General features: G+C 34.1%; 1 protein-coding gene across 11 annotated transcripts; it reads left to right on the forward strand.

The window, feature by feature from the left end:
- Positions 1-22,338, forward strand: LOC136417275 (uncharacterized). Of its 11 annotated transcripts, none has more exons than XR_010752789.1 (8): positions 1,903-2,061; positions 2,380-2,516; positions 4,803-4,968; positions 5,022-5,192; positions 5,245-5,447; positions 8,838-8,974; positions 15,173-15,304; positions 21,487-22,338. XR_010752789.1 is itself a non-coding variant. In XM_066402895.1 (5 exons), the coding sequence occupies exons 3-5, from the start codon at positions 11,702-11,704 to the stop codon at positions 21,542-21,544; spliced, it is 384 nt and encodes a 127-aa protein (XP_066258992.1). In that variant the 5' UTR covers positions 10,289-11,416; positions 11,469-11,639; positions 11,692-11,701; the 3' UTR covers positions 21,545-22,338. The 11 variants fall into 11 exon arrangements, 1 of the variants encoding a protein (XP_066258992.1); XR_010752791.1 differs by having other exon boundaries at positions 5,038-5,192; XR_010752793.1 differs by lacking the exons at positions 1,903-2,061; positions 2,380-2,516 and adding an exon at positions 4,532-4,736.
- The last annotated feature ends 5,232 nt before the right edge of the window (positions 22,339-27,570 follow it).

Consider the following 27,570-nt stretch of genomic DNA (forward strand, 5'->3'; position numbering starts at 1 on the left):
TGGTTGTTTATTTATAGTAATTGAAATGTGTAAATTAACTTAAAATTTTACTTTTGAAATGAAAATATTGTGCCATTTATAATTGAGAAGGAAAAAACAAGAAGGTTGTCATCCCAGTCGATCGATAGAATATCTATGGAACTAGAAGGTAGGAAAGAAAAGAAACCCACTGCCAAAGGAGTTTTCAATAATTCTCTATTTCCAATACCTATTCTAATACTTACAGACCATATAAACTAGTAATAAATTTCTCTTTTTTCTAATGCGATTAAAACTTATTTTTGGTACCGTCGTAAAGCAGCTTTTTCATAAAGATCATATTGTTTTGACTCAACTTGTATTTGTAATTTGAGATTGTCTAGTGTCGAGTTGTAAGATTGGTGAGATTTCAATGTTCTTGTGGTTAACTAATGATATTGAATATTACATTTTTCGTGGAAACGTATGTACTATAGCTGACTGTCTCTTCTTTTTAGCACAAAAATTGCAGTCGAAGGATGTGAAATTGTAGTTCCACCATGAATGCAACGAAAAAGATTCTGCCATCTACGAAAGTGGAAGCTGTTTGCTAGTGGAAGTATTTCTGACGGCAACAGAAAAAGGTAGGAATTTAAATTTCTCATCATGCTAGATTTCAATGAAAGTTATACAATTGCTAAAAATAATTGTTATGAGAAAAACAATTTATATATAAAATTAATTGAATCATATTTCAACAGTGTGTCAATTGGAAAACGAATTATCTTCAATATTTTGGTGATTGTAGAAAATTTCTAAATATACAAAAATTAGTGGATTTTATTTTCAAAAGGGACATTCTTTTGGGGTTTTTTATTAAATTGCAAGTATCTTTTAGTAGGGATGGGTGGACACAGCCACTAAGATTTTAAATAGGTAGCAAGGTTGAGTGATACCTAATTTGAAAGGTTTTTTTATTTATTTATTTTTGTTTTATTGAAAAGTTTTGGGAAAAATGATGTTTAAAGTGTAAAGAAACTTTGTTATTAATGGTATGGAACAAAAATTGTTTATTAAGATGTTAATTATTCTAAAGGGCGTTTATTATTTGTCAAATAAGAATAAAGTGAATTGTTTTTAAAATTTGATATTTATAGAAGCTTACACTTGAATTTGCTTGCATGTAGTGGTAAGTTTACTTAAGCTTTGTTGTGAATTATCATATGGACGTCACTTTTAATTTGTTTTTTTCCTTTTTTATAGTAAGACTTTAAAAGTGAATAGAATAATTACTTTTAAGAACGTTTCATATCAATATAGGTTCATAAACCTTTTGTTTTAAAGATATCGGGTGTGGAAAATTTTAGAAGAAATTTTAATTATTTTTCATAACTTTCTTAAAATAAATTTACCTATGAACTATCGACGTTTTGTCGTAATTATTATTTGAGTGTTATGAATCAGGAATATGTAGTAATTTAAGATAGAAAATAAACTATATATTATTTTTAAGGATATTCTGTATGTATTAATATTTAATTTTTTAGATGATTTTAATATGTATATAAGATAAGAACACATAGTGATGTTAAGGTAATAATGATTTTTATCACGATACAGGAGTTATGTGTATAAAATAGAATTGTAAATTTGGAATTGCTTGATGCATACGTTATGTGAAATAATCGTGTTTAAACAATGGGTATTCATAGCAGGACCAATTAGGATTAAATGGTGGATGCGAGAGAAGAGATTTTTATGTGTGGCGCCATCTGGGAGTCTGCGTTGCAAGTTTCTTCTTTGTGTGGTTTTGCAGATTTCTTTTTGGTGTGTTTTTGCAGATTTCTTCTTCGTGTAAACTCGTAGATTTCTTGTTTGTGGTAATTTTCTGTACATCGTGCATGACAATAATGACATTTTTTTATAATTGTACTGTAAGAGTTTTTCGTTTGTTTATTTATATCGAAATGTGGAAATTAACAAATTAACTTAAAAGCGTGCGTTTGAAAAGAAAATGTGGAATTTAAAATTGAAAAGCACAACAATAAAAGTGGTGTCATCTTAGTCGATCCATAGAATATCCGTGGAATTAGAAATTAAGAGGTAAGAAAGAGAAGAAACTCATTGTCAAAGGAGTTTTTAGTAATTGTCAACTTTCAATAACTATTGTAGTATTCGCAGATTAGATAAATTTGACTTTTTTCTAACGCAAGGAAAACTTATTTTGGGTACCGCCTTAAAGCAGCTTTTTGATAAAGATCATACTGTTATGATTCAACTTGTACTTGTAATTTGAGGTTGTCTAGTGTTGAGTTGCAAGATTGGTGAGATCCCAATATTCTTGTGTTTAACTAATGCTATTGAATATTATATTCTTCGTGTAAAACGTATGTACTATAGTTGCCTCTCTTTTGTTTTCAGGACAAGAACCGCAGCAAAAGGATGTGAAATTGTGTGTGCGTGTGTGTGTCCACTCGGAATGCAGTGAAATGATTGTGTCATCTCAGAAAGTGGAAACTGTTTGCTGGTGGAAGTATTGCTGATGGCGACAGAAAAAGGTAGGAATTTAAAATTTTTATGGTGTTAGATTTGAAGGAGAGTTACTATGCAACGAAAGAAAATAATTGTTATCAAAGAAGTAATTTATATCGAAAAGAATTGAACGAGTATTACAACAGTGTATTAATTTGGAAACGAACCACTTGATATTTCTGGGATTATAGAAAAGGTGTTAATATACAAAAATAAGAGGATTTTATTTCCAAGGGGGACTTTCTTTTGGGGTTTGGTATTAAATTGCAAATACTTTCTAGTAGGGATGGGAACAATCACTAAGATTTTAAATAGGTTGAGTGATATCTAATTTTTTTATTTATTTTTTTTCGTTTTATTGAAAGGTTTTGGGAAAATTGAAGTTTAAGCTGTAAAGAAGTTTCGTTAAGAAAGGTTTTTGGGAAAAATGATGTCTAAACTGTAAAGAAGTTTTCTTATAAAAGGTTTTGGGAAAAATCATGTTTCGTTATTAAGGGTACGGAAGAAAAATTGTTTATTAAGCGGTTAATTATTCCAAAGGGTGTTTATTATTTGTTAAATAATGATAAAGTGAATTGTTTTTAAACTTTGATATTTATGGAAGCTTTTACTTGAATTTGTTTGCAAGTAGTTGTAATTTTTGCAGGTAAGTTTGCTTAAGGTTTTTGTGATTTATCATACAGCTTTTACCTCGATTTGTTCTTTTGCTTTTTTGTAGCAGGACTTTAAGAGTGCATAGAATAATTACTTGGAAGAACATTTCATACCAACATAGGCTCGTAAACGTTTGGTTTTGAAGATATTGGGTGTGGAAAATTTTAGAACAATGAGGTTATTTTCATAACGTTCTTAAATTAAAATTACCTATGTACTATTAACGTTTTGTTACAAAAAAGTGGGCCACTGTATTTAGTATTTCATGTTGTGTTTTATTATTGCAAGTTCTAAAATTGAAGGAATTCTAACCTAGATGAAGATTCGCGGTTTTTTTGCGACGTTGCCAGTTCCTCCCTTTTCTCCCAAAACGAAAATGAATGATTTAATTTTCATTTGATCTTTGAATTTCACGGTGAAATAGCACATTTAACAAATTCATTGCTCAGGGAAATTATTTATCATCATATTTTAAATAGGAAAAACCATCCCAGAGGTGTTTCGGGCAGTTAATGTGTTAAAAAACACCTAAGAAACCGATGATGTATCAATTATTACTATTAGGTCATGAGTATTTGCATTTACTCGATTTAAATGGTTGTTTTAATAATTATTATGAAAATTTGGAAACAAAAACACGTGTAGTAAAGGATACCGAGGAAGGAATGGTAATAATTGATACATGATGGATTTATTAGTGGTTTTTTAACACATTTACGGCCCGAAACAACTCGGGGGTGATTTTGTCTAATTGAGATATAATGATGAATGAATTCCCGGAACAGGGAATTTGTCGAATGTGCGATTTCACCGTGAATTTGGGAAGGTGTGAAAATGATTTTGAGAGAAAAGGGGAAATTTTTGCAGGGGAAACTGGGGATTTTGATCCAGGTTAGAATTTCTTAAAATTTTAGGATTTCTTGCACAAGCCGGCAACACTGTACGGCACCGGGCCCAAAGAGGGCCCGGACAAAGTGACGGACGCGACGCAAAGTTACGTGGAGGCGATTGGCCTCCAGGTAACCTGGCGAGGAGTCGGCCAGTTTGGCCGACCCCTCTTTGGGGGTCTTCAACCTCGTTTTTCGGATTCGGCAGAACGACAACGTCGACATATCGGAGTCATCCCCTTAGAGAACGGGGGAACGCGGGAATTATTCATGGGGCCAGCATGAATAAGGCCTTTGTTCCCGGCGCTCTCCGAAAAGATGGCGGCGACATGCGCCGCTGCCGTTAACTGGTCTCGAATCCCGAGTAGATGAAGACGATGGGAATCGTCAAAAGCGCGAATGTCTATACACTTAATTTTCTGGAAGCGGTAGGGTTTTCGCGTGGCTCCATCTTTTAGTTGTCGGAAAAGGAAGTTAAAATTGTAAAAGACGAGAATGAGATAACCTCGTGGATTGTCAAGAGTGTCTGGAAAAAGTAAATGAAGATGTAAAATTTTGGAAGTTAATTATTAAAAAATAAAAGAATTGATTATCTACTGGATTCAAGATTAGAAGATTGCGATCCACAAATTTACAAAGTAAGAAGAAAGTAAAGAAATACTGGATTTTTCCATAAAATTTACTCTAACAGTGGAATTTGAAATGGTACCGTGGATGGAGAAATATTATAACAAAGAGGTAAATTAAGGATCTAAGAGCATACATTTCTAGGAAGCAAACGGAGGGACGTATTAAAAAAGGGAACACAGAAAGAGTGGGTCTGGAACAAGTACCTTTTTGGTTAGGTTTACGAGCACGAGATTAGTAGTGAGGATTTTCAAGAGAAAACCTAAAAGGATGGACCGAACGTTTAACCTACACATTAGGAAGAAAGAAGGTCGGTTGCTCCTCAGATTTGATATAAATAAGATTAAACCATTAAGATTATAGAGGATTTCCTCGACAGATCAACAATGACCAAGGAGCCAGAGGTAGACACACTTAACTTTATCCAAAATTTGTAAGGAAAGTTGGATTATTGCTCGTATTCATCGATAGGAAAGACACATTTTTGAGTGGAGGACCGAAAAGAATCTAGGTTAAGAGCAAAAAGATACCAAGGTAGTACATTGTAGCTTTATCGAAGAATAGTGCTTTATTTATTTCTTCTTAGCGAAAAGGATATGATTTATAAGGGAAGGAAAGAGAGTCGTTACTTGGATACATGGAATTTTGAAAGACAAAAATAGGAAATTACAAGAACAGCAAAAGTGAAAATGATCGAATAAGCTGACTGGGGCCGAGTAAAGGGAAAAAGAAAGGCAGCCAAAGTATTTTTTCATCAGGAAGGAGATATCGAGATTTGGAGGATTGCAAGTAAGTGGATTATTAGGAGAATGCTTTTTGTCTTAAGAGGAATAGGAATTTCTTAGTTATTTTGATGCATCAGAAGGACATTTGATTAATTTAAAAGGAATTGTGTGAAAAATTGTACCATAACTTATGGATTATTTTGGAATTGAATATTTGAGAAAATAGAGTATTTAATTGGAGCACCGTACTACCGGAAAGGGTAATTTTATTTTGAATTTGTATGTGAGTATAGTAGGTAGGGTGTTTTATGGATATTTGGAAAATTCACCATTATAAGTATTATTTGTCTTATTGGAAATAATTTATTTAAAAGGTAAGAGACAACAGAAGGTATTACACATTGAAGATTAAAATTGATTTATGTAGAAATGGTGAAAATATATTGTTACATTAGTAGATATTGTAGGAAATTAAATTGTGATTATTATTTAAGTGTTATAGGTAAGGAGGATGTAGTAATTTAAGATAGAAAATTAACTGTGTATATTATTTTTTAAGGAGAAAAATTAGATAGATTTCTGTAAGTATTGATATTTAATTTTTTAGAAGATTTTAATATTTATATAAGGTAAGAAGAAATAGTGTAAAGGTACTAATGATTTTTGTCACAATATAGGAATTATGTGCATAAAATAAAATTGTAGATGTATATGTTATGTGAAGTAATTCTGTGAAAATATTAGGTATTCATAGTAAGTAAAGGTAGGGATATAGTACAGGATTTCTCAGGGTATTTTTCTTTTGAGGGAGGTAAAAGATACGGAGGGGAGGTAGGTGGAAAAATGTACGAGAAACATGCATATAGAATGTAAAACTTTAAAGAAACACTGGGTAGGATAGCAATTAGGAGTAAACGGTGGATGCGAAAGAAGATGAGAGATTTAAACACAAAAATAGGACTTTATTTGTTATATGGAGGGATAATATAAAGACATGTAAGAAGAACGGGAGGGAATGCAAATAGCTGCATAAAAGAAGAGAGAAATTTGTTAGTAGATTATTTGTTAACAGCAAAGATTATTTCTCCTGGATTTCAAGGATAAGACTAAGAAAGAACAATTATTTCAGAGGGAAGTAAGAAGAGCTTTCAGAAGGAACAAATGAGCAAGCATATTAAAATTAACGATATTAATAAAGGTATTAGGTAACTTATGGAAAACTTGTTTGGAAGGATAGAATAAGGAAAGTTACATTATTACATTTTATTAGTGTTCGTATGTAGTCATTGCCAACTAGGAGCTTCCTAAAATTGTAGAGGAACTTTAGGGCTTAGAAAAGCCATTCGGGCGATTTTTCTCGGAAGATCTTTGGAAAAACACCGTTTTTTCAGGATAACTTGGGGATTCTTGTACAAAATGGTGAACGAGATTTATTCACTGGAACCGTGAAGTTAGGAAAAGTAATTACAGGAAAAAACCGAAATTGTGAGGTCTAAGTGGAATTAGGGACGACGAATTTGGAAGGTTTAGCGATTTGGTGTTTTTGGAAATTTCTAAGCAGCTCAGGAAGGGCTGAAAAAAGACTTGGAAGAAAAAGCATTGGACAAGTCAAGTGAGAAGTAGAGATTGCACGGGGGTACAGTATTCATTGGAGAAGATATAAGAGAGAAGGTGGAAAACAAGATTGGTTTATTTTGAGAAGGGTTTGAACAAGTGGAATCGTGTGTAAAATAAAGGGATGAATTTGGACGATATGGCAAATGAGGTTTTCTTAAGAAAATATTAAAAGGAAGATGGATTATAGAACATCATAGATTTGAAAGATTTTTAAAGAAATTATTTTAATTGTTTCTAAATTAACATTATGTATGATAATTTTTTATAGTGTTGTTTACGTATAAGTAGGATATTTATTAGTTTTTAACTTTTGTAATTGTAAACTAACGCAAAAGAGATAATAAGAGGGACAGAGGAGGGTAGGTTGACGTAGCCTTTTTAAGATAATAGGATGCTCCACATAATTTACACACAAGTGGGCCACGTGTACAAATTATTGGAGTAACATTAAACTGGCACCAACAGGTACTATCACGGTTCTAAAGGATTTATTAGAACTGGGAATTTGCTAGTCTGCTTTTTCGTGTTTTTACTACATTTTATGATTGATTAATATTTTATACTGTGTTTCTTGCAGGAGTAGGCTCTTTACGTAGTCTACATACTGTGTGGATGGGATATGAATTGTATTATTTCAGAATTTTATTAGTGCTTTAGTCTTGTGTGAAATAGACTGTTAGGACGTAGGTTTTATTTTAATTGTACAGGGTATAGGGAAATAACTTTGTTAAATTTAACCGAAGATCGAGAACATTATTTGAAACGTAAAGTTTTTTTGAACAGGAAAGAGAAACGTTTGTAAATTGACGAATTTTTATTTAGAATTAGAAAATTAGAATGGCTAACCCGAACTAACCAGGATTAGAATGGGAAGTACGAAGGTAGCAAAGTTATTTCCCTAACACTGTATATTTACGGCGGGTGCGTGTAATCCTCGGCGAGTTGGGATTGACGAAGCTAGAAACGTAACGTTGCTTTTGTATTTAATGAGAAAGTAAAGCAAATAGGGAAATTACCGTGATATTTGAGGAGATTTAATTTTTGGACGTCGTCGTAAAGAAGGGAACTATTAAACTGAGTCATTTAAAATGGCCATTCGAAGTTGAATCATTAGTAGAGTCAGCTGTGGAATTTTACACGAGAGAAATAGAAGATGAAAAGTAGGTCGCAGCGGGATCGTACGAATTTGAACGACAGGGCAGAGTGAGGTTATATTGCTTTATTTATTACCACTTTTAACTTTGAAGATTTCGATTAAACATTTAAGCAATTTTTTAAGAAAAGAGGTCGAATTGTTTAAAAAATGAACAATAATTGTCGAAAATGTCGTCCATTCACTTGAACGTACAAGTTTACCAGAACTTTGATACTTTTGAAGACAGTGTCGAAATTTTTGTGGTGATAATTGGTCACTGCCCAAATTCGTGCTTTGAGACTTTGATTACGTGTACTTACGGGGTAAAAGTGTTATTTTATAAAACTGGGAACAAGAAGCAACCCAGAGGTGTGATGTGCGGGGGCCAAGGTGGGTAGATATGCTTAGTGCACGAACTTATTAAACGATCGATTGAATTCTGGAAGGTAAACTAAGGTTATAAGAGCTGTGGTTATATTATGTTGAACATAATCGTGTGGTAATTTGTCTAAAATGTAAAGCAGCTTTTTGATAAAGATGTGATTGTTTTGAGTCAACCGGTACTTGTACTATGAAGTTATTTAATGTGAGTTGCAAAGATGAGATGCAAAGATTCCAACGTTCTGGTGTTTAACTAAGAATATTGAATATTATATTTTTCGGGGAAACGTATGTACTATAGCTGCCTCTCTTTTTTTTCAGGACAAGAACTGCAGCCAAAGGATGTGAAATAGTGTGTGTGTGTCTGTGTTCGTCCCAAATGCAGTGAAATGATTGTGCCATCTCCGAAAGTGGAAGCTGTTTGCTGGTGGAAGTATAGCTGACGGCGACAGAAAAAGGTAGGAATTTACAATTTTTATGGTGCTAGATTTGAGGGTGTTACTATGCAAAGGAAGAATATAATTGTTATCAAAGAAACAATTTATATTCAAAACGAATCGAAAGAGTATTAAAACAGTGAGTTAATTTGAGAACGAATCACATTTGATATTTCTGGGATTATAGAAAAAGTGTAAATATACAAAAATAAGGGGATTTTATTTTGAAGGGGGACATTCTTTTGGAGTTTTTTTTATTAAATTGCAAGTACTTTCTAGTACGAAGGGAAAGAACCAGTAAGAATAAAATTGGAAATTGTAAATAGGTAGCAAGATTGAGTGATACCTTATTTGAAAGGTTTTTTTAAAATTTTTTTGGTTTTCTGGAAAGGTTTTGGGAAAATTGAAGTTTAAGCCGTAAAGAAGTTTCGTTACTAAATGTTTTGGGAAAAAGGATGTTTCCTTATTAAAGGTATCAAAGAAAAATTGTTTATTAAGAAGTTAATTATTCCAAAGGGTCTTTATTATTTGTCGAATAAGAATAAAGTGAATTGTTTTTAAACTTTGATATTTATCGAAGCTTTCACTTGAATTTTCTTGCATGCAGTTATAATTTTTGCAGGTAAGTTTGCTTAAGGTTTTTGTGATTTATGATACAGCTTTTACCTCGATTTGTTCTTTTGCTTTTTTGTAGTAGGGCTTTAAGAGTACATAGAATAATTACTTGGAAGAACATTTCACACCAACATAGGCTCGTAAACGTTTGGTTTTGAAGATATCGAGTGTGTAAAATTTTAGAACAATGAGGTTATTTTCATAACGTTCATAAATTAAAATTACCTATGTACTATTAACGTTTTGTTACAAAAAAGTGGGCCACCGTATTTAGTATTTCATGGTGTGTTTTATTATTGCAAGTCCTAAAATTGAAGGAATTCTAACCTAGATAAAGATTCGCGGTTTTTTTTGCAACGTTGCCAGTTCCTCCCTTTTCTCCGAAAACGAAAATGGATTATTTAATTTTCATTTGATCTTTGAATTTCACGGTTAAATAACACATTTAACAAATTGATTGCTCAGGGAAATTAATTATCATCCTATTTTAAATAGGAAAAACCATCCCCGAGGTGTTTCGGGCAGTAAACGTGTTAAAAAACACCTAAGAAACCGAAGATGTATCAATTATTACTATTAGGTCATGAGTATTTGCATTTATTCGATTTAAATGGTTGTTTTTATAATTATTATGAAAATTTGGAAACAAAAACACGTGTAGTAAAGGATACCGATGAAGGAACGGTAATAATTGATACATGATTGATTTATTAGTGGTTTTTTAACACATTTACTGCCCGAAACACCTGGGGTGGTTTTGTCTATTTGAGATATGATGATGAATGAATTTCCGGAACAGGGAATTTGTTGAATGTGCTATTTCACCGTGAATTTGGGGAAGGTGTGAAAATGATAATTTTTGAGAGAAAGGGGGGAATGGGGGATATTTTTGCAGAGAACTGGGGATTTTGATCCGGGTTAGAATTTCTTAAAATTTTAGGATTTCTTGCACAAGCCGGCAACACTGTACGGCACCGGGCCCAAAGAGGGCCCGGACAAAGTGACGGACGCGACGCAAAGTTACGTGGAGGCGATTGGCCTCCAGGTAACTTGGCGAGGAGTCGGCCAGTTTGGCCGACCCCTCTTTGGGGGTCTTCAACCTCGTTTTTCGGATTCGGCAGAACGACAACGTCGACATATCGGAGTCATCCCCTTAGAGAGCGGGGGAACGCGGGAATTATTCATGGGGCCAGCATGAATAAGGCCTTTGTTCCCGGCGCTCTCCGAAAAGATGGCGGCGACATGCGCCGCTGCCGTTAACTGGTCTCGAATCCCGAGTAGAAGAAGACGAAGGGGGTCGTGAAAATCGCGAATGTCTATACGCTTGTTTCTTTGGAAGCGGTGGGTTTTTCGCGTGGCGCCATCTTTTAAGGGTTCGGAAAGGTAGTTAAAACGGTAAAAGACGAGAATGGGATAACCTCTCAGATCGTCACGAGTATTCCGAAAAAGTAAATAAAGATGTAAAATTTTGGACGTTAATTATTAAATAATAAGAAAATTGATTATCTGCGGGATTCAAGATCAGAAGATTGGGATTCAGAAATTTCCAGAGTGAGAAAAAGTAAAGAAATACTGGATTTTTGGATAATATTTACTCTAACAACGGAATTGGAAATGGTACCGTGGATGGGAAAATATTACAACAAAAAGGTAAATTAAGGACCTAAAAGCATACATTTCCAGAAAGCAAACAGAGGGAGTTATTAAAAACAGAACACAGAAAGAAATGGTCTGGAACAAGTACCTTTTTGGTTAGGTTTACGAGCAGGAGATTAGTAGTGAGGGTCCTCAAAGGAAAACCTAAGAGGTTAGATCGAAAGTTTATCCTAGATCTTAGGAAGAAAGAAGGTGGGTTGCTCCACAGATTTGATATAAATAAGATACACCATTAAGATTATAGAGGATTTCCTCGACAGATCAACAATGACCAAGGAGCCAGAGGTAGACACACTTAAGTTTATCCAAAATTTGTAAGGAAAGTTGGATTATTGTCCATATTCATCGATAGGAAAGGCACATTTTTGAGTGGAGGACCAAAAAGAATATAGATTAAGAGCAAAAAGATACCAAGGTAGTACTTTGTAGCTTTATCGAAGAATAGTGCTTTATTTATTTCTTCTTAGCGAAAAGGATATGATTTATAAGGGAAGGAAAGAGAGTCGTTACTTGGATACATGGAAATTTGAAAGACAAAAATTGGAAATTACAAGAAGAGCAAAAGTGAAAATGATCGAAAAAGCTGACTGGGGCCGAGTAAAGGGAAAAAGAAAGGCAGCCAAAGTATTTTTTCACAAGGAAGGAGAAATACGAGATTTGGAGGATTGCAAGTAAGTGGATTATTAGGAGATTGCTTTTTGTCTTAAGAGGAATAGGAATTTCCCAGTTATTTTGATGCATCAGAAGGAAATTTGATTAATTTAAAAGGAATTGTGTGAAAAATTGTCCCACAACTTATGGATTATTTTGGAATTGAATATTTGGAAAAATAGAGTGTTTAATTAGAGCACCGTACTACCGTAAAGGGTAATTTTATTTTGAATTTGTATGTCAGTACAGGAGGTAGGGTGCTTCATGGATATTTGGAAAATTCACCATTATAAGTATTATTTGACATAATTTGTTTAAAAGGTGAGATAACAGGTGTTATTATAAATTGAAAATTAGAATTTATTTGTATACACATAGTGAAAGTATATTATTTTTAAATTAGTAAATATTGTAGGAATTGTGAATTACATTATGATTATTATTTAAGTGTTAAGGATAGAAAGTAAACTGGATATATTATTTTTTATAGGAAAAAACTAGGTACATTTTTGTAAGTGTTGATATTTAATTTTTTAGATGATTTGAATATTTATATAAGATAGGAAAGGATAGTGGTAAGGTACTAATAATTTTAGTGGGGATATAGAAATTATGTGTATAAACTCGAATTGTAAATTTGAAATTGTAGATGTATATGCTAAGTGAAGTAATTGTATTAAAATATTAGGTATTCATAGTAAGTAAAGGTAGGGATATAGTACTGGATTTCTTAGGGTATTTTTCTTTTGAGGGAGTGGAAAAATGTACGAGAAACATGCATACAGAACGTAAAACTTCAAAGAAACTGGATAGGATAGCAATTAGGTGTGTAGGCTGGATGCGAAAGAAGAGTAGGGATTTAAACATAAGAATAGGACTTTATTTATTATATGGAAGGATAATACGAGCATTTGTAAGAAAAATGGGAATGAATGAGAAAGAATGTATATTAGAAAAGTAGAATTTGCCAGTAGGTCATTTATGTATTTATAGTTCATAAGAAAGTAAAGATTATTACTTTTGAATTGTAACAGTAGAGGTGAGGAAGAACTTATGTATATTTTAGAGGTAAATAAGAGGAGCTTTTAGAAGGAACAAATGAACACGTACATTAAAATTAGAGATAATTTATGGAAAACCTATTTGGAATGATAGAATAAGGGAAGTTATTACTTTATTATATTTTATTAGTATTAGTAAGTAGTGATTGTGAACTGGGAGCTTCTTAAAATTCCAGAAGAGCTTTTGCAGGAGCTAGAAAAGCTATTTGGGCAATTTTTCCTGGAAGATCTTTGGAAAAACACTGTTTTTTCAGGATAACTTGGGGAGTCTTGGACAAAATGGTGAACGGGATGTATTGACTGAAATTGTGGAGTCAGGAAAATTGACTATGGGAAAAAACCGAGATTGTGGAGTCCTAAAAGGGGTCTAACTGGAACTTGGGATGATTAATTTAGAGGATTTAGGGATTCGGTGCTTTTAAAAATTTGTAAGAAGTTCAGGAAGGAAGGGAAATGGTCAGTGGAGATAAGATTTTTTCCTGAAAGAGGAGAACTGGAAAAAGACTTGGAGGAAAAAAGCATTAGGCAAGTGAAGCGAGAAGTAGAGATTGGAGTACGAAGGTGCAGTAGTCATTGTATAAGACACGAGAGAAAAGACAACTAACAAGATTGGTTTATTTCGAGGAGAGTGGGGAAAGTGATAGGATGAATTTGAACGATAAGGGGAAAGAGGTCTTCTTAAGAAGACATTAAAAGGAAGATGGATTATAGAACATTAGAGATTTTAAGGATTTTTAAAGAAATTGTCTTAATTATTTCTAAATTAGAAAACTATTTAGGGATAAGTAGGATATTTATTAGTTTTTAACTTTTGTAATTGTAAACTAAGGTAAAAGAGATAATAGGATGCTCCACATAATTTGCACACAAGTGGGCCAAGTGTGCAAATTATTGGGGTAACATTAAACTGGCACTAGCAGGTATTTTCACGGTTCTAAAGGGTTTATTAGAACTGGGAAAGTTGCGACGGTAGAGACAAAAACAGGTGGCGAATTTGCTAGTTTGTGTTTCTATTCTTTTTTTATATATTTGCTTTTGAAGAAACACGGAAAAGTATTTTATATTTGTGCGTTTTACACATTATCTTTAAATTGAAGAATTTTTCACGAGTGCTGTAGTCTTTCGTTAGAGAGACTATCATTTTATTTTAATTATACATCGTGTCGGGGAAATAACTTCGGAATAGGAAAGAGGAAGAAGATTCGTAAACGTAACTATTTTGATTTCTTTGGAAAAAGAGAGACACATTTGAAGAATTGGCAATGTGTCTTTTAGTTTGTTTCATTTGGATACTTCTTTAGAAAAGGAGAAATCAAAGTAGGAAAGTTATTTCCCTAACACTCCGTACAATTAGGATAAGTGGGTGTCATCGTTAGTTACTTGTGAAGGACGACGAAATTAATATTAAATTGCAACATTGCTTTTATAAGCATGGAGACGAGGAAGTAACGAAAAGAAAGAGGACGGGATGATTCCCGCGCATTTTCGGAAGTTATCGTACCGAGGGAACCATCAGAACCGACATCTGCACCGAAAATTGACGTTCGAAGTTTGCACGAGAGAAACGGAAGACGAAAAGTAGGTCGCGAGGAACGCATCGCGTAGCTCGACCATTTTCTGTCAAAAAGAACTTTTTGACAGAGCGGAGAGAGGTTACGTCGCCATATTTACTTTGTATTTCGAAGACGTTAAGGCGTATGACTAATTTTTAACAAAATTAGTCTAATCGTTCGACAAATGAACAATAATTGTAGAAAATGTCGTCCATTCACTTGAACGTACAAATTTACCAGAACTCCGATACTTTCGAAGACATCGCGGAGAACCGGTGGGGTGATAACTGCACACTGCTCAAATTCGTCCTTTGAGACTTTGATTAGGTGTGCTTACGGTGTAAAAGTGTTATTTTATAAAACTGGGAACAAGAAGCAACTCACCCAGGGGTGTCAGGTGGGTAAATATGTTCGGTACAGGAACTTATTAAAGGAATGACTACATTCTCGAAGACAAACTAAGGTTATTCGAGCTGTGGATGAAGGAATTTGTCTAACAAATAAAGCAGCTTTTTGATAAAGATGTGATAGTTTTGAGTCAACCGGTACTCATATTCTGAGGTCATGTAGTGAGATTTGCCACGATGAAATGTAAAGATTTCAAAGTTCTCATGTTTAAGGATATTGAATATTAAATTCTTCGTGGAAAGTATGTGCTAAAGTAGCCTCTCTTTTCCTTTCAGGACAAGAACTGCAGCCAAAGGATGTGAAATTGTGTGTGTGTGTGTCTACCTCGAATGCAGCGATAAAGATGGTGTGATCTGGGAAAGTGCAAGGTGTCCAGTAAAGAAAGTTTTCCGAAGGCAACAGAAAAGGTAGGAATTTAAAATTTTTATTGTGTCAGATTTGAGGGTTAAGCAGTTGAAGAAAATAATATTGAAAAGAATTGGAAAGAGTATTCTAACAGGGTGTTAATTTGAAAACGAACCATCTCTGATATTTCTAGGGTTATAGGAAAAGTGTAAATATACAAAAATAAGTGGATTTTATTTTCAAGGGGGATTTTGTTTTGGGGTTTTGTATTAAATTGCAAGTACTTTTTGGTAGGGGTGGGAAGAATCACTAAGATTTTAAATAGGTGAAGTGATACCTAATTTTTTAAAGAATTTTTTGTCTTTTTATTAAAAGTTTTGGGGAAAAATGATATTTAAACAGTAAAGAAGCTTCGTTACTAAATGTTTTAGGAAAATTGATGTTTAAACAGTAAAGAAGTTTCGTTAAGAAAGGTTTTTGGGAAAAATGATATCTAAAGAGTAAAGAAGCTTCGTTACTAAATGTTTTGGGAAAAAGATGTTTTCTTATTAAGGGTATCCAAGAAAAATTGTTTATTAAGATGTTAATTATTCCAAAGGGCCTTTATTATTTGTGGAATAAGAATAAAGTGAATTGTTTTTAAAGTTTGATATTTATCGAAGCTTTCACTCGAATTTGCTTGCATGCAGTTATAATTTTTGCAGGTAAGTTTGCTTAAGGTTTTTGTGATTTATGATACAGCTTTTACCTCGATTTGTTCTTTTGCTTTTTTGTAGCAGGACTTTAAGAGTACATAGAATAATTACTTGGAAGAACATTTCAAACCAACATAGGCTCGTAAACGTTTTGTTTTGAAGATATCGGGTGTGGAAAATTTTAGAACAATGAGGTTATTTTTATTTATAACGTTCTTAAATTAAAATGACCTACGTACTATTAAAGTTTTGTTACAAAAAAGTGGGCCACAGTATTTAGCTTAGTATTGCATGGATGTGTTTTTATTATTGCAAGTTCTAAAATTGAAGGAATTCTAACCTAGATGAGGATTCGCGGTTTTTTTTGCGACGTTGCCAGTTCCTCCCTTTTCTCCCAAAACGAAAATGAACGATTTAATTTTCATTTGATCTTTGAATTTCACGGTTAAATAGCACATTTAACAAATTCATTGCTCAGGGAAATTATTTATCATTCTATTTTAAATAGGAAAAACCATCCCCGATGTGTTTCGGGCAGTAAACGTGTTAAAAAACACCTAATAAACCGAAGATGTATCAATTGTTACTGTTGAGTCATGAATATTTGTATTTACTCGATTTAAATAGATCTTTTGACAATTATTATGAAAATTTCGAAACAGAAACACGTGTAGGAAAGGATACCGATGAAGGAACGGTAATAATTGATACATGATCGATTTATTAGTGGTTTTTTTAACACTTACTGCCCGAAACACCTCTGGGGTGGTTTTGTCTAATTGAGATATGATGATGAGTGAATTTCACCGTGAATTTGGGGATGGTTTAAAAAACATGATTGAGAGAAAAGGGGGGAATTGGGAACTGTTGGCAGAGGAAACTGGGGATTTCGATCCGGGTTAGAATTTCTTAAAATTTTAGGATTTCTTGCACAAGCCGGCAACACTGTACGACACCGGGCCCAAAGAGGGCCCGGCAAAGTGACAGACGCGACGCAAAGTTACGTGGAGGCGATTGGCCTCCAGGTAACCTGGCGAGGAGTCGGCCACTTTGGACCGACCCCTCTTTGGGGGTCTTCACCCTCGTTTTTCGGATTCGGCAGAACGACACCGTCGAGAACACATCGGAGCCATCCCCTAGAAAGCGGGGGAACGCGGGAATCTTTCATGGGGCCAGCATGAAAGATGCCTTAGTTCCCGGCACTTTCCGATAAGATGGCGGCGACATGCGTCGTTGCCGTTAACTGGTCTCGAATCCCGAGTAGATGAAGACGGTGGGAATCGGCAAAAGCGCGAATGTCTATACACTTGTTTCTTTGGAAGCGGTGGGTTTTTCGCGTGGCTCCATCTTTTAAGGGTTCGGAAAGGTAGTTAAAACGGTAAAAGACGAGAAAGGGATAACCTCTCGGATCGTCACGAGTATTCCGAAAAAGTAAATAAAGACGTAAAATTTTGGACGTTAATTTATTAAAAAATAAAAGAATCGATGATCTACGGGATTCGAGATGAGAAGATTGGGATCCAGAAATTTACAGAGTAAGAAAAAGTAAAGAAATACCGGAATTTTGGATAATATTTACTGGAACAGTGGAATTCGAAATGGAAACGTGGATCGGGAAATATTACAAAGAAAGAGGTAAATTAAAGACCTAAAAGCAAACATTTACAGGAAGCAAACGGAGGGGCTCACGGAAAAACAGAACACAGAAAGAAAGGGTCTGGAGCAAATACCTTTTAGGTTAGGTTTACGAGCACCAGATTAGTAGTGAGGTTCTTTAACAGAAAACCCAGCAGGAAGGATCGAACGTTTAACCTAAAAATTAGGAAGAAAGAAGGTGGGTTGCCCCACAGATTTGACATAAAAAGATGGAACCATTAAGATCATAGTGGATTCCCTCGACTGATCACCAATGAGGGAGGGGTCAGAGATATAGACAAGGAACTTTACCAAAAACTGGTATCGAAAGTTGGATTATTGCCCAAATTCAAGGATAGGAAGGATAGATTTTTCACCGGAGTAGTCGGATTCAAAAGAACTTAAGTTAAGGGCAAAAAGATAGCAAGGTAGTACTTTGTAGTTTTATCGAAGGACAGTGGTTTATTTATTTCCTCTTAGCAAAAAGGATAAGATTTATAATGGAAGGAAAGAGGAAGCTCACTGATATAGATTCTTGGAACTTTGGCAAGAGAGAAGTAGGAAATTACGAGAACAGCAAAAGTGAAAATGATCGAAGAAGCTGACTGGGGCCCAGGAAAGGGAAAAAGATAAGGGCCAAAGTATTTTTTCACAAGGAAGGAGATTTTGAGATTTGGAGGATTGCAAGTAAGTGGAACATTACGAGATTGCTTTTTTGTCTTAAGAAGAATAGGACTTTGCTAGTAGTTAATAAGTAATTTGTGGGTTTAGTTTTGAAAGTGAATTAAGAATTTTCTAGTTTCTAGTTATTTTGATGTATGAGAAGGATATTTGATAAATTTAAAAGGAAATGTGTGAAAAATTGTACCATAACTTATGGATTGTGGATGGACTTGTGGAATTGTAATTTGAGAAAGTAGAGTATTTAATTGGGGCACCATATTACTGTAAAGGGTGATTTTATAAGTTAGTACAGTAGATAGGGTGTTTGATTAATATTTGGAAGTGTAAGGTGAAAGATTCACCATTATAAGTATTATTTGAAATAATTGAGGATTAGATTTTATTTAGATACACATAGGGAAAGCATATTATTTTTAAATTAGTAGATATTGTAAGAATTGTGAATTACATTATGATTATTATTTAAGTGTTAAGGATAAAGATGTAGTAATTTAGGATAGAAAGTAAATTGGATGTATTATTTTTTATAGGAAAAACTAGGTACATGATTTGTAATTGTTTAGATGATTTGAATATTTATATCAGATAGGAAAGCATAGTGTAAAGGTACTGATGATTTTTGTGAAGGTACAGGAAATATGTATTTAAAAGAGAATTGTAAATTTGAAATTGTCGATGCATATGCTAGGTGAAGTAATTCTGTTAAGATATTAGGGGTATTCATAGTAAGTTGAAGTAGGGACATAGGATAGGACTTTTTAGGCAATTTTTCTTTTGAGGGAGGGGATGTAGGTGGAAAAATGTAACAGAAACATGCACATAGAATGTAAAACTGCAAAACTCGAGAGAAATTGGAAAAGATAGGAATTAGAAGTAAATGGTGGGTGCGAAAGAAGAGGAGGGATTTAAACATAAGAATAGGACTTTATTTATTATATGGAAGGATAACTTGAGCATATGTAAGAAAATAGGAAGGAATGTATATTGGAAAAGTAGAATTTGCCAGTAGGTCATTTATGTATTTATAGTTAATAAGAAAGTAAAGATTATTTCTTGTGAATTTTAAGGATAAGAGTAAGAAAGTACATGTATTTCAGAGGGAAGTAATTAGAGCTTTTAGAAGGAACATGTAAATTAAAATTAGTGATATTTATAAGGGTATTAGGTAACTTGTGAGAAACACGTTTGGAGGGATAGAATAAGGGAAGTTGCATTATTATATTTAATTAGTGTTAGTATGTAGTCATTAGATATGTGTCAACTAGGAGGTTCCTAAAATTGTAGAGGAACTTTAGGGCCTAGAAAAGCCATTTGAGGAATTTTTCCCGGAGGATATTTGGAAAAAAGTCTGTTTTTAAGCAATACTTGGGGATCCTTGGACAAAATGGTGAACGGAATTTATTCATGGAAATTGTGAGGTCTTAGAAGGGATGTAACCGGAATTAAGGAAGAAGAACTTGGGAGATTTAGCAAAGGGGAGAATTTGAAAGAGGCTTAGGAAGGGCCGGAACTGGTGAATGGAGATAAGATTTATTCTGAAAGATGAGGAAAAAGACTTGGAAGGAAAAAGCATTTCCAGCAGTGGACAAGTCAAGTGAGAAGTAGAGATTGGAGCACTGTGGTGCAGTATTCATTGGAGAAGAGAAGAGATAAGAAAAAAGGTGGAAAATAGGATTGGTTTATTTTGAGTATAGTGGGCAAAGTGATAAGATGAATTTAAACGATATAGCGAATAAGGTCTTCTTAAGACAGCATTGAAAGGAAGATGAATTTGAACGATTTTTAAAGAAATGGTCTTAATTGTTTTTAAATTAAGATATTGTGTATATACGATAATATTTTTATAGTGTTAATTATGTATAAGTAGGATATTTATGTAGACTGAAGGGGCCTTTTTAGGACGCCCCACATAATTTGCACACAAGTGGGCCAAGTGTGCAAATTATTGGGGTATTATTAAACTGGCACTACTAGTAGGTACTTTTACGGTTCTAAAGGATTTATTAGAACTGGGAAAGTTAAGAAAAAGAGAGGTAGGGAATTGTTCGTTTACTTTTCCAAATTTGTACTACATTTTATGATTGATTAGTATTTTATACTGCGTTTCCTATAGTAGTAGATTCTTTGTGTAGTTCACGTACTGTGTGGGTGAGATATAACTTGTATTATTTTAGAAATTTATTAGTGCTTTAGTCTTGTGTGAAATAGACTATTAGGACGTAGGTTCTAAGTGAATTGTACAGGGTATAGGGAAATAACTTTGTCAAATTTAACCGACGATCGAGAACATTATTTGGAACGAAGAGTTCTTTTGAACAGGAAAGAGAAACGTTTGTAAATTGAGGAATTATTATTTAGAATTAGAAAATTAGAACGGCTAACCGGAACTAACCACGATTAAAATAGGAAGTAGAAAAGTAGCAAAGTTATTTCCCCAACACTGTACATTTACTGTAGGTGTATAATTCTTGGCGGGTTTCGATTGACGAATTTTAGGTTAGCATTAGCAGTCAGCCGTGGTAATTTACACGAGAGAAATAGAAGATGAGAAGTAAGTCGCAATTCGATCATGCGATTTGGAATGACAGAGTAGAGTGAGGTTATATTAATTTATTTATTACTATTTTTAAGTTTGAAGATTTCGATTAAACTTTTAAGCAATTTTTTAAGAAAAGAGGTCTAATTGTTTAAAACATTGATAATAATTGTGGAAAACGCGGTCCACTCATTTGAAAGTTGAAGTTTACCAGAACTTTGATACTTTTGAAGACATTGTCGAGAACTTGTGTGGGGTGATAATTGCACACTGCCCCAATTCGTTCCTTGGGGCTTTGATTACGTGTGTCGATTGTCTCGGAAGTAATTTTTGAAAACTGGGGACAAGAAGTAACCCACTGGTGTAAATTGGAATTGGTCGAAGGATTCCACATAACATTCTCGAAGATGAACTGAGGTTATACGAGCCATGGCTCCATCACCTCGGACATAACCCCATCGTACTTTGTCAGGGTGTGGGGATGAAGGTATTTGTGGAACACGTAAAGGTGCCTTTGGAAGTATTTGAGGATTATTTGTATTTTAGATTTGCATAGTTTGAGAATTTGCACATTCCAAGCTATGAAAGTAGGTATTATGACTGAGGAGTGTTGGGAATGATGGATTCAGAAGATTATTATGTGTATTATGTGGTGTCTCATTGAACTAGGTGCAATGAATTGTCATTGTTTCAGATTCCGAAGGATGAAGTACTCGGAACACTTGCATTTGGTGATAGGTGCCAGGAGATAAGTCGAGGGGACAATGTCTTCAAGAAAGCATTGGAGGTTTCAAGCAGCTTAATTAATTTTGTGAGAAAACAGATGAAATGCATAGAGGAACTGAGAAAGGAAAAGGGAGAAATGGAAGGACCCAATGGTAGGTAAGTGATGAAAGTAAGAAGTAGTGATAGGTCGAGGGATTTGAGAAGAAGAGTATTTTGTGAGGAACGAAAAGTGAATTGTACTTTTTCCTCTAAATTTGAGAGTCGAGTAGATGTGTAATTGGTACTCGAGCAGTACAGTTTGTGATATTGTGTGGTTCTTTAGCATTGCTCATGACTCGTGTAACAAGAAATGGTGGATTCTTTTGAATTGTAAAAGGGGTTAAGGGATAAATAAATGGAAAGATTTGAAAGTACATTGAAGAGTACTAGTTTCTTAATGAATTTTTGAGAGAAACATATGAATTTAGTAAAAGTGCAACGAAACTTTTCGTTCCTAGATAGGAAATGAGTGTGTTTTCGATTTAATGATTATGAAAAGTGTTATTTTTGATAAGAGATGAAATTTAAAATTGAGACAACTAATTTTCTATGGTGTATGTATTATTTAACTGATTTTTGATAACATTTCTGTTTGTATTCTACTAACTGGATATTATATTTATTAAATTTGTGACTCTTTTTGTATTACTTTTGATGAGTCGAAAGAGTACTTGTCGAGGTGATACATTAGAGTGGTGGTATATTTGGTAACTGTATATTATTTATTATTATTATTATTATTTAAGAAGCTTTTAGAACTAAAAGAAGGGTGTTTCTTCTGACTGCAACTAATAAAAGCAGAATTGAAGGATTTTGTGTGAGATTATTTCTAAACCTGTTACCCGATGAATAGGAAAGTGGGCTTTTGGGATTCGTGAGAGGATTGGGTTTACACTGTTTTTCTTAAATTGTGGAAATGTAGTAACTTTTTATAGGTATTGTCTATATTTTTGGAAACATTCCCCGCAGTATTATGACTGATTTAGAGCTTGTACTTTGATATTTTGTATTTATTTATTGGATATTATTGGTGTTTCTATGAATGAAGAAGAGATACATGGTCTGCATTATATTGAGAGATGAGTAAAGTGTTTCTAAAGACATGTACTCTTATTTATTTATAATTAGAGGATAGTTTAGATATTTAAAAAAAAGTGACACATTAAAGGGTGGTATATATTGATTATTAAATTGTATTGTGAGGGTCAGGATGCACTGTGGAAATTTGGGGATGTAGGGAAGACAGAGAAACTAAAGTAATTTGTATTTTTCTGATTTGACTGTCTTTTGAGAAATTGAATTTGAGGACTTTGAATTTTGAAGTAAAGGGGAGATTATTCTTTGGGAAAGGTCAACAAGTGATTTAGATTTTTTGACTTAAAGTGTGTAGTAGATTTAGGGGGACATTTCCAGTGTGATTTTGCATTTTTTAGATTTTCACGGGTGTTAGTATTAATTTGTAATTATTTAGATAGAACTATTGAGATAATTTTTGTATTTCTTTATTGCTGAGATGATGTATTACTTTATTTATTTGTCTGATACTGCGGGGAAAGAGATTAGATGATTTGGAAAGTATTTAAAAAAAAAAAGGGACATTTTGGGGGAAGATGAGATATAAGAGGGGAAACTGAGGATATTAGAAAACGGGAATAGAAGGAGATGGAAGGATTAAGGGACATTATGGAGGGAAATTGGGGGTTTTACTTATAAAGGGGGATGAGGGATAAGGGACAGGAGTATTTGGATATTATAAAAAAAGGATGAGGGACAGGAGTACGGGAACATTAAAAAAAAGGGATGAGGGAGAGGAGTATGGGAACATTATAAAAAGGGATGAGGGAGAGGAGTATTTGGATATTATAGAAGAGGGATAAGGGGCAGGAGTATGGGAACATTTTAGAAAAGGGATGAGGGATGGGAGTACACGGAATAAGGATGAAGGATAGGAGTGTACTAAGAGGGGATGGAAGGAATAGAGGATGAAAAGAAGGGATTAAGAAGGAGGATAAAGGGGGGACTAGAAAGGGATGAGAGATAAGGTGAGTATTATGAAGGAGCAGAGAGGATTGGCAGGATAGGAGAAGAAGACGATGCTGAAGCAGAAAAGGGAGACTAGAGAGGATATAGATTTTAAGAAGGAGGGGGAATGGGGACTTTTATGAGGGATGAAGGAAGGGGGGCATTAAAGGAAAGGGAAGGAAGGCTAGAAGGTGAGTATTTTAGAAGGGATGAAGGATAAGAAGAGCTTGGGAAAAGGGAGGATAAGAGAGAGGGGGATTGAAGGCTATTGGAAGGAAGGTGGGATTATGAAGGGGATGGAAAAGGAACGAGGAAAGGATGGGGGAGTGGGATAGGGATGAGAAGAGAGGGGACTAGGAAGGGAGCTAAGAAGGTGCGAGTGGGGAAAGGGGGACTATAGGGATGAGGGAAAGGAGTATTTGAATTGGGAAGGGAAAGGGATGAAGGATAGGAATTTGTGAACATTAGGGAAAGGAGTATTGATATTACAGTGAGGGAAGAGAGTATTGATACAATGGGGGACGAACGATGAGGGACAGGAGTACTAGAACATTGGGGGAAAGAAGTATTGCTATTATTGGTGTGGGAAGAGAGTATTGATACAATAGGGGACGGATGATGGGGGAGTGGAGTATTCCAACGGAGAAAAGGACGAGGGATAGGAGTAAGCTAACTAGAGATTGAGAAAGGAAGGGATTAAGAAGTGAGCTGGGGGGACTAGGGATGAGGGACAGGAGTGTGTAGATATTATTAGAAGGGATGAAAGAAGGGACAGCAGAGGGATGATGAATAGGGGACTAGTGAGAAGGGGATTATAGTGCTATTGTGGGGATAAGGGAAGGAACGGAAAGAGATGAGATGAGCTGGAAAGGGTGAAGGGGAGAGATTGGAAAGAAGGGATGTGTCTTTTAGGGAAGGCAGTATTGATATTACTAGAGAACTGGGATGTAGTGGAAGGATTCGGAGATATTTCCAAGGGAACTCGCAAGCGGGGGATTGTAGGGATTAGAGAGAGTGAAGAGAACTAGGAAAGGGATGGATTGAGAGATATTAGAAGATGTGAGCGGAGTGAAGGAACTATTATTGTAGGGATAGGAGACGGAGATGATTGAAGGAAGTAACTGAACTTTGATAGTAAGGGAGAGCTACTATGATTAACTTTGTGAGAAGACTTATTAGATGGGACTAGATGATTTATTGGGTATAGAAAGGATAGCTATGAGAGATATTTTAGGAAGAAGGGAACTAGATAAGGAATTTATAAGAACTGTAGAGAAGGAACTACTAGAAGGGACACTGATGGGATATTATTATGAGATTATATTCCTGACGGATAGGGAACTACTGAGAGACGGATGATTTGGGCATTGGGGGAGATGAGAAGCGGATGGATTATTAAAAGAACTGTGAGATTTCTAGAGGATGGTGAAGTATTAGATAAATGAGAGAGAGATAAGAGTGTGTATTGATAGCTAGATGATGGATTATTAAGAGAACTATGAGAACATTGATATTTTACTAGATTAGAAGGATTTATTGATGATTATCGAGCAGGATTATAGATCTGATGACTATATTATAAAAAGACTGTAGATATTACAGCGTGGGGAATGAGGAGAATAGAGATACTAGTATTGAATTTGAGAGAGATATTAGGCGATGGGGATAACTAATCTAACTTATGAGAACATAGGGAAAGATGAACGAACTATGGATATTATAAGAAATGTAGGTACTATTTGGAAGTAGCTAGAGAGAAGTATTGATTAGAAAGGAAGGATGGATATCAGTGTATTTCTTTGGATTTGATGGAAAGGGGGGAACTATCGAAACGTACAGAAGATATTATGAAGGGATTAGATTGATATAGGATAGTGTGAAATCACTGGAAGATATGAGATGGTGGAAATAAGTACTAGTATTGATGATTGAATCGGACATTTCGGACTTATTGAAATAGAAAGAAAACAAGGAGATCTGAACTAACTATCTAAAACAGTAACTTCTAGTGCTCTTAAGAATTAACAAGAATCTTGGGCAATTGTGTGACTTCTAGGATTATTGGAGAGATAGGAACTACATGATTAAATCACTACTTCGAAGAAATATACGGATACTTGCACTTTTTTGATACTTTCTAGGATTCATATAAGAAACAAAATAAGTCCTAATTAACCGTCTAAAACAACAATCTTCGAGGGAATTGATAAGAACTTGAACTTCATGATACTTTTCGTATTTTCTAGGATTCTGAAAAAGAAACACAACAAACCCTAACTAACCGATTATACAACTTTGGAAGATAACAGCTATTCTTGAAGAGTGTGAATCAACTGATTGAAACAAAGTAATTATAGGAACTTGCATAATTTAATGAAAACTGAACTAACACAATAAATTTTAAAAGAAGATAAATTTCGACTATTTCTTGCATTTTAGGAATTTATAGTGATTCAACATTATTTAAGATTTTTGAGGAAAACAGCACTTTTTGAAACTTCTTAGGAATTTACGGAAACTACCTTTTAGACACTTTTCACGACTTTTCTATGATTCTCAAAGGAGATTGAATTAACTGCCTAAAAGAAGATTTATTTCGACTATTTCTTGCAATTTTAGGATTCATAGTAACTTTGCTATTTTTCATACTTTTCAGTATCTCTTCGTGATGACTTGATTTGAAACGAGACATGATTAATCGACTAAAACAACACTTTTTGGGAATTTCATAGTATCTTGTAACTGAATATTTTCTAGGAATTAACAGATACGTACAGGATTTGATTATTTAATTTATTTCTTTGAAATTTTAAGGGATTTATGATATTTCTTAGAAAAGACAAAATTGACTCGAAGTGAACAATTTACTGAAACTTACTTTTTGTACGATTTAAAGGATGGATGGATTAAAGGATAATTTCTCGGGTCAGCTAGGATTTGATGATTTCTTCGTAACTTGATGATTTTCTAGGATTCTCAAAGGAAATTGAATTAACTGACTGAAACAGTACGACTAGGAATTTACAGGAACACACTTTTTGTACAATTTGAAGGAATTCTCAGGTTAGCTAGGATTTGCTTATTTTATTTCCTCGTGATTTTATAAGAACATAGGAAACCTTAACTAATCGACTATTCTTGAGAAGAAGGGAGAAGAGACGAATTTGGAAGTTTTAAAAGAAAAGAAGGGAAACATAACTAACAACACTTTTCGAGTAACTTGATGATTTTCTAGGATTCTTCACCCTTCTTATAAATTTGGAAGTATTGGGATTTTTAGGGATTTTACAGTATTTAGACATTTCTTATGATTCTTCATAATTGTAGTAACTTCTCACATTTAGGGATTTTATAGTAACTTTGTCATTTTTTGTACTTTTCATAGATTGTAACATTTTTCACACTTTGTCGATTTAGCTAGGATTAGACACTATTTGCGTATTTTGAAAAGAAACGAAACTAACCGGACTAGTAACAAAAGGATACTTTTCTGTGATTTTAGGAATTTACTATGATTTGGACATTTTACAGAGATTTGAACTTTCTGCAATTTATATGGATTTTGTAGGATTCATGGGAACTTTGTACTTTTTAAGGATTTCTAGAATTAGACTCTTTTTGCATTTTGTATGATTTTGATAGGAACTTGAACTTTTTGGACTTTTTTCTACTTTTCGTGTGATTTCTTAAAGAACAAAGGAGATCCGTACTAACCGATTATAAACGACTTTTCGGATAACTGTGCTTTTCACGGTACTTTTTAGATATATTCTATGATTTCCACTTTTTGTAATTTTGAAGAGACAAAGGAAACCCGAACTAACTAACTAAAACAACACTTTTCTAGGATTCTTCACACTTCTTATAGATTTAGGAATTTTATAGCACTTTAGACATTTCCTATGATTCTTCGTACTTTTAAAAACTTAGTAATTTTTGAGACTTTTAGGGATTTTACGGTACTTTTGGCATTTCTACGATTCTTCGTAAA

The sequence above is a fragment of the Euwallacea similis genome, chromosome 27 (genome assembly GCF_039881205.1).
Source record: "Euwallacea similis isolate ESF13 chromosome 27, ESF131.1, whole genome shotgun sequence".
NCBI classification, from domain to species: domain Eukaryota; kingdom Metazoa; phylum Arthropoda; class Insecta; order Coleoptera; family Curculionidae; genus Euwallacea; species Euwallacea similis.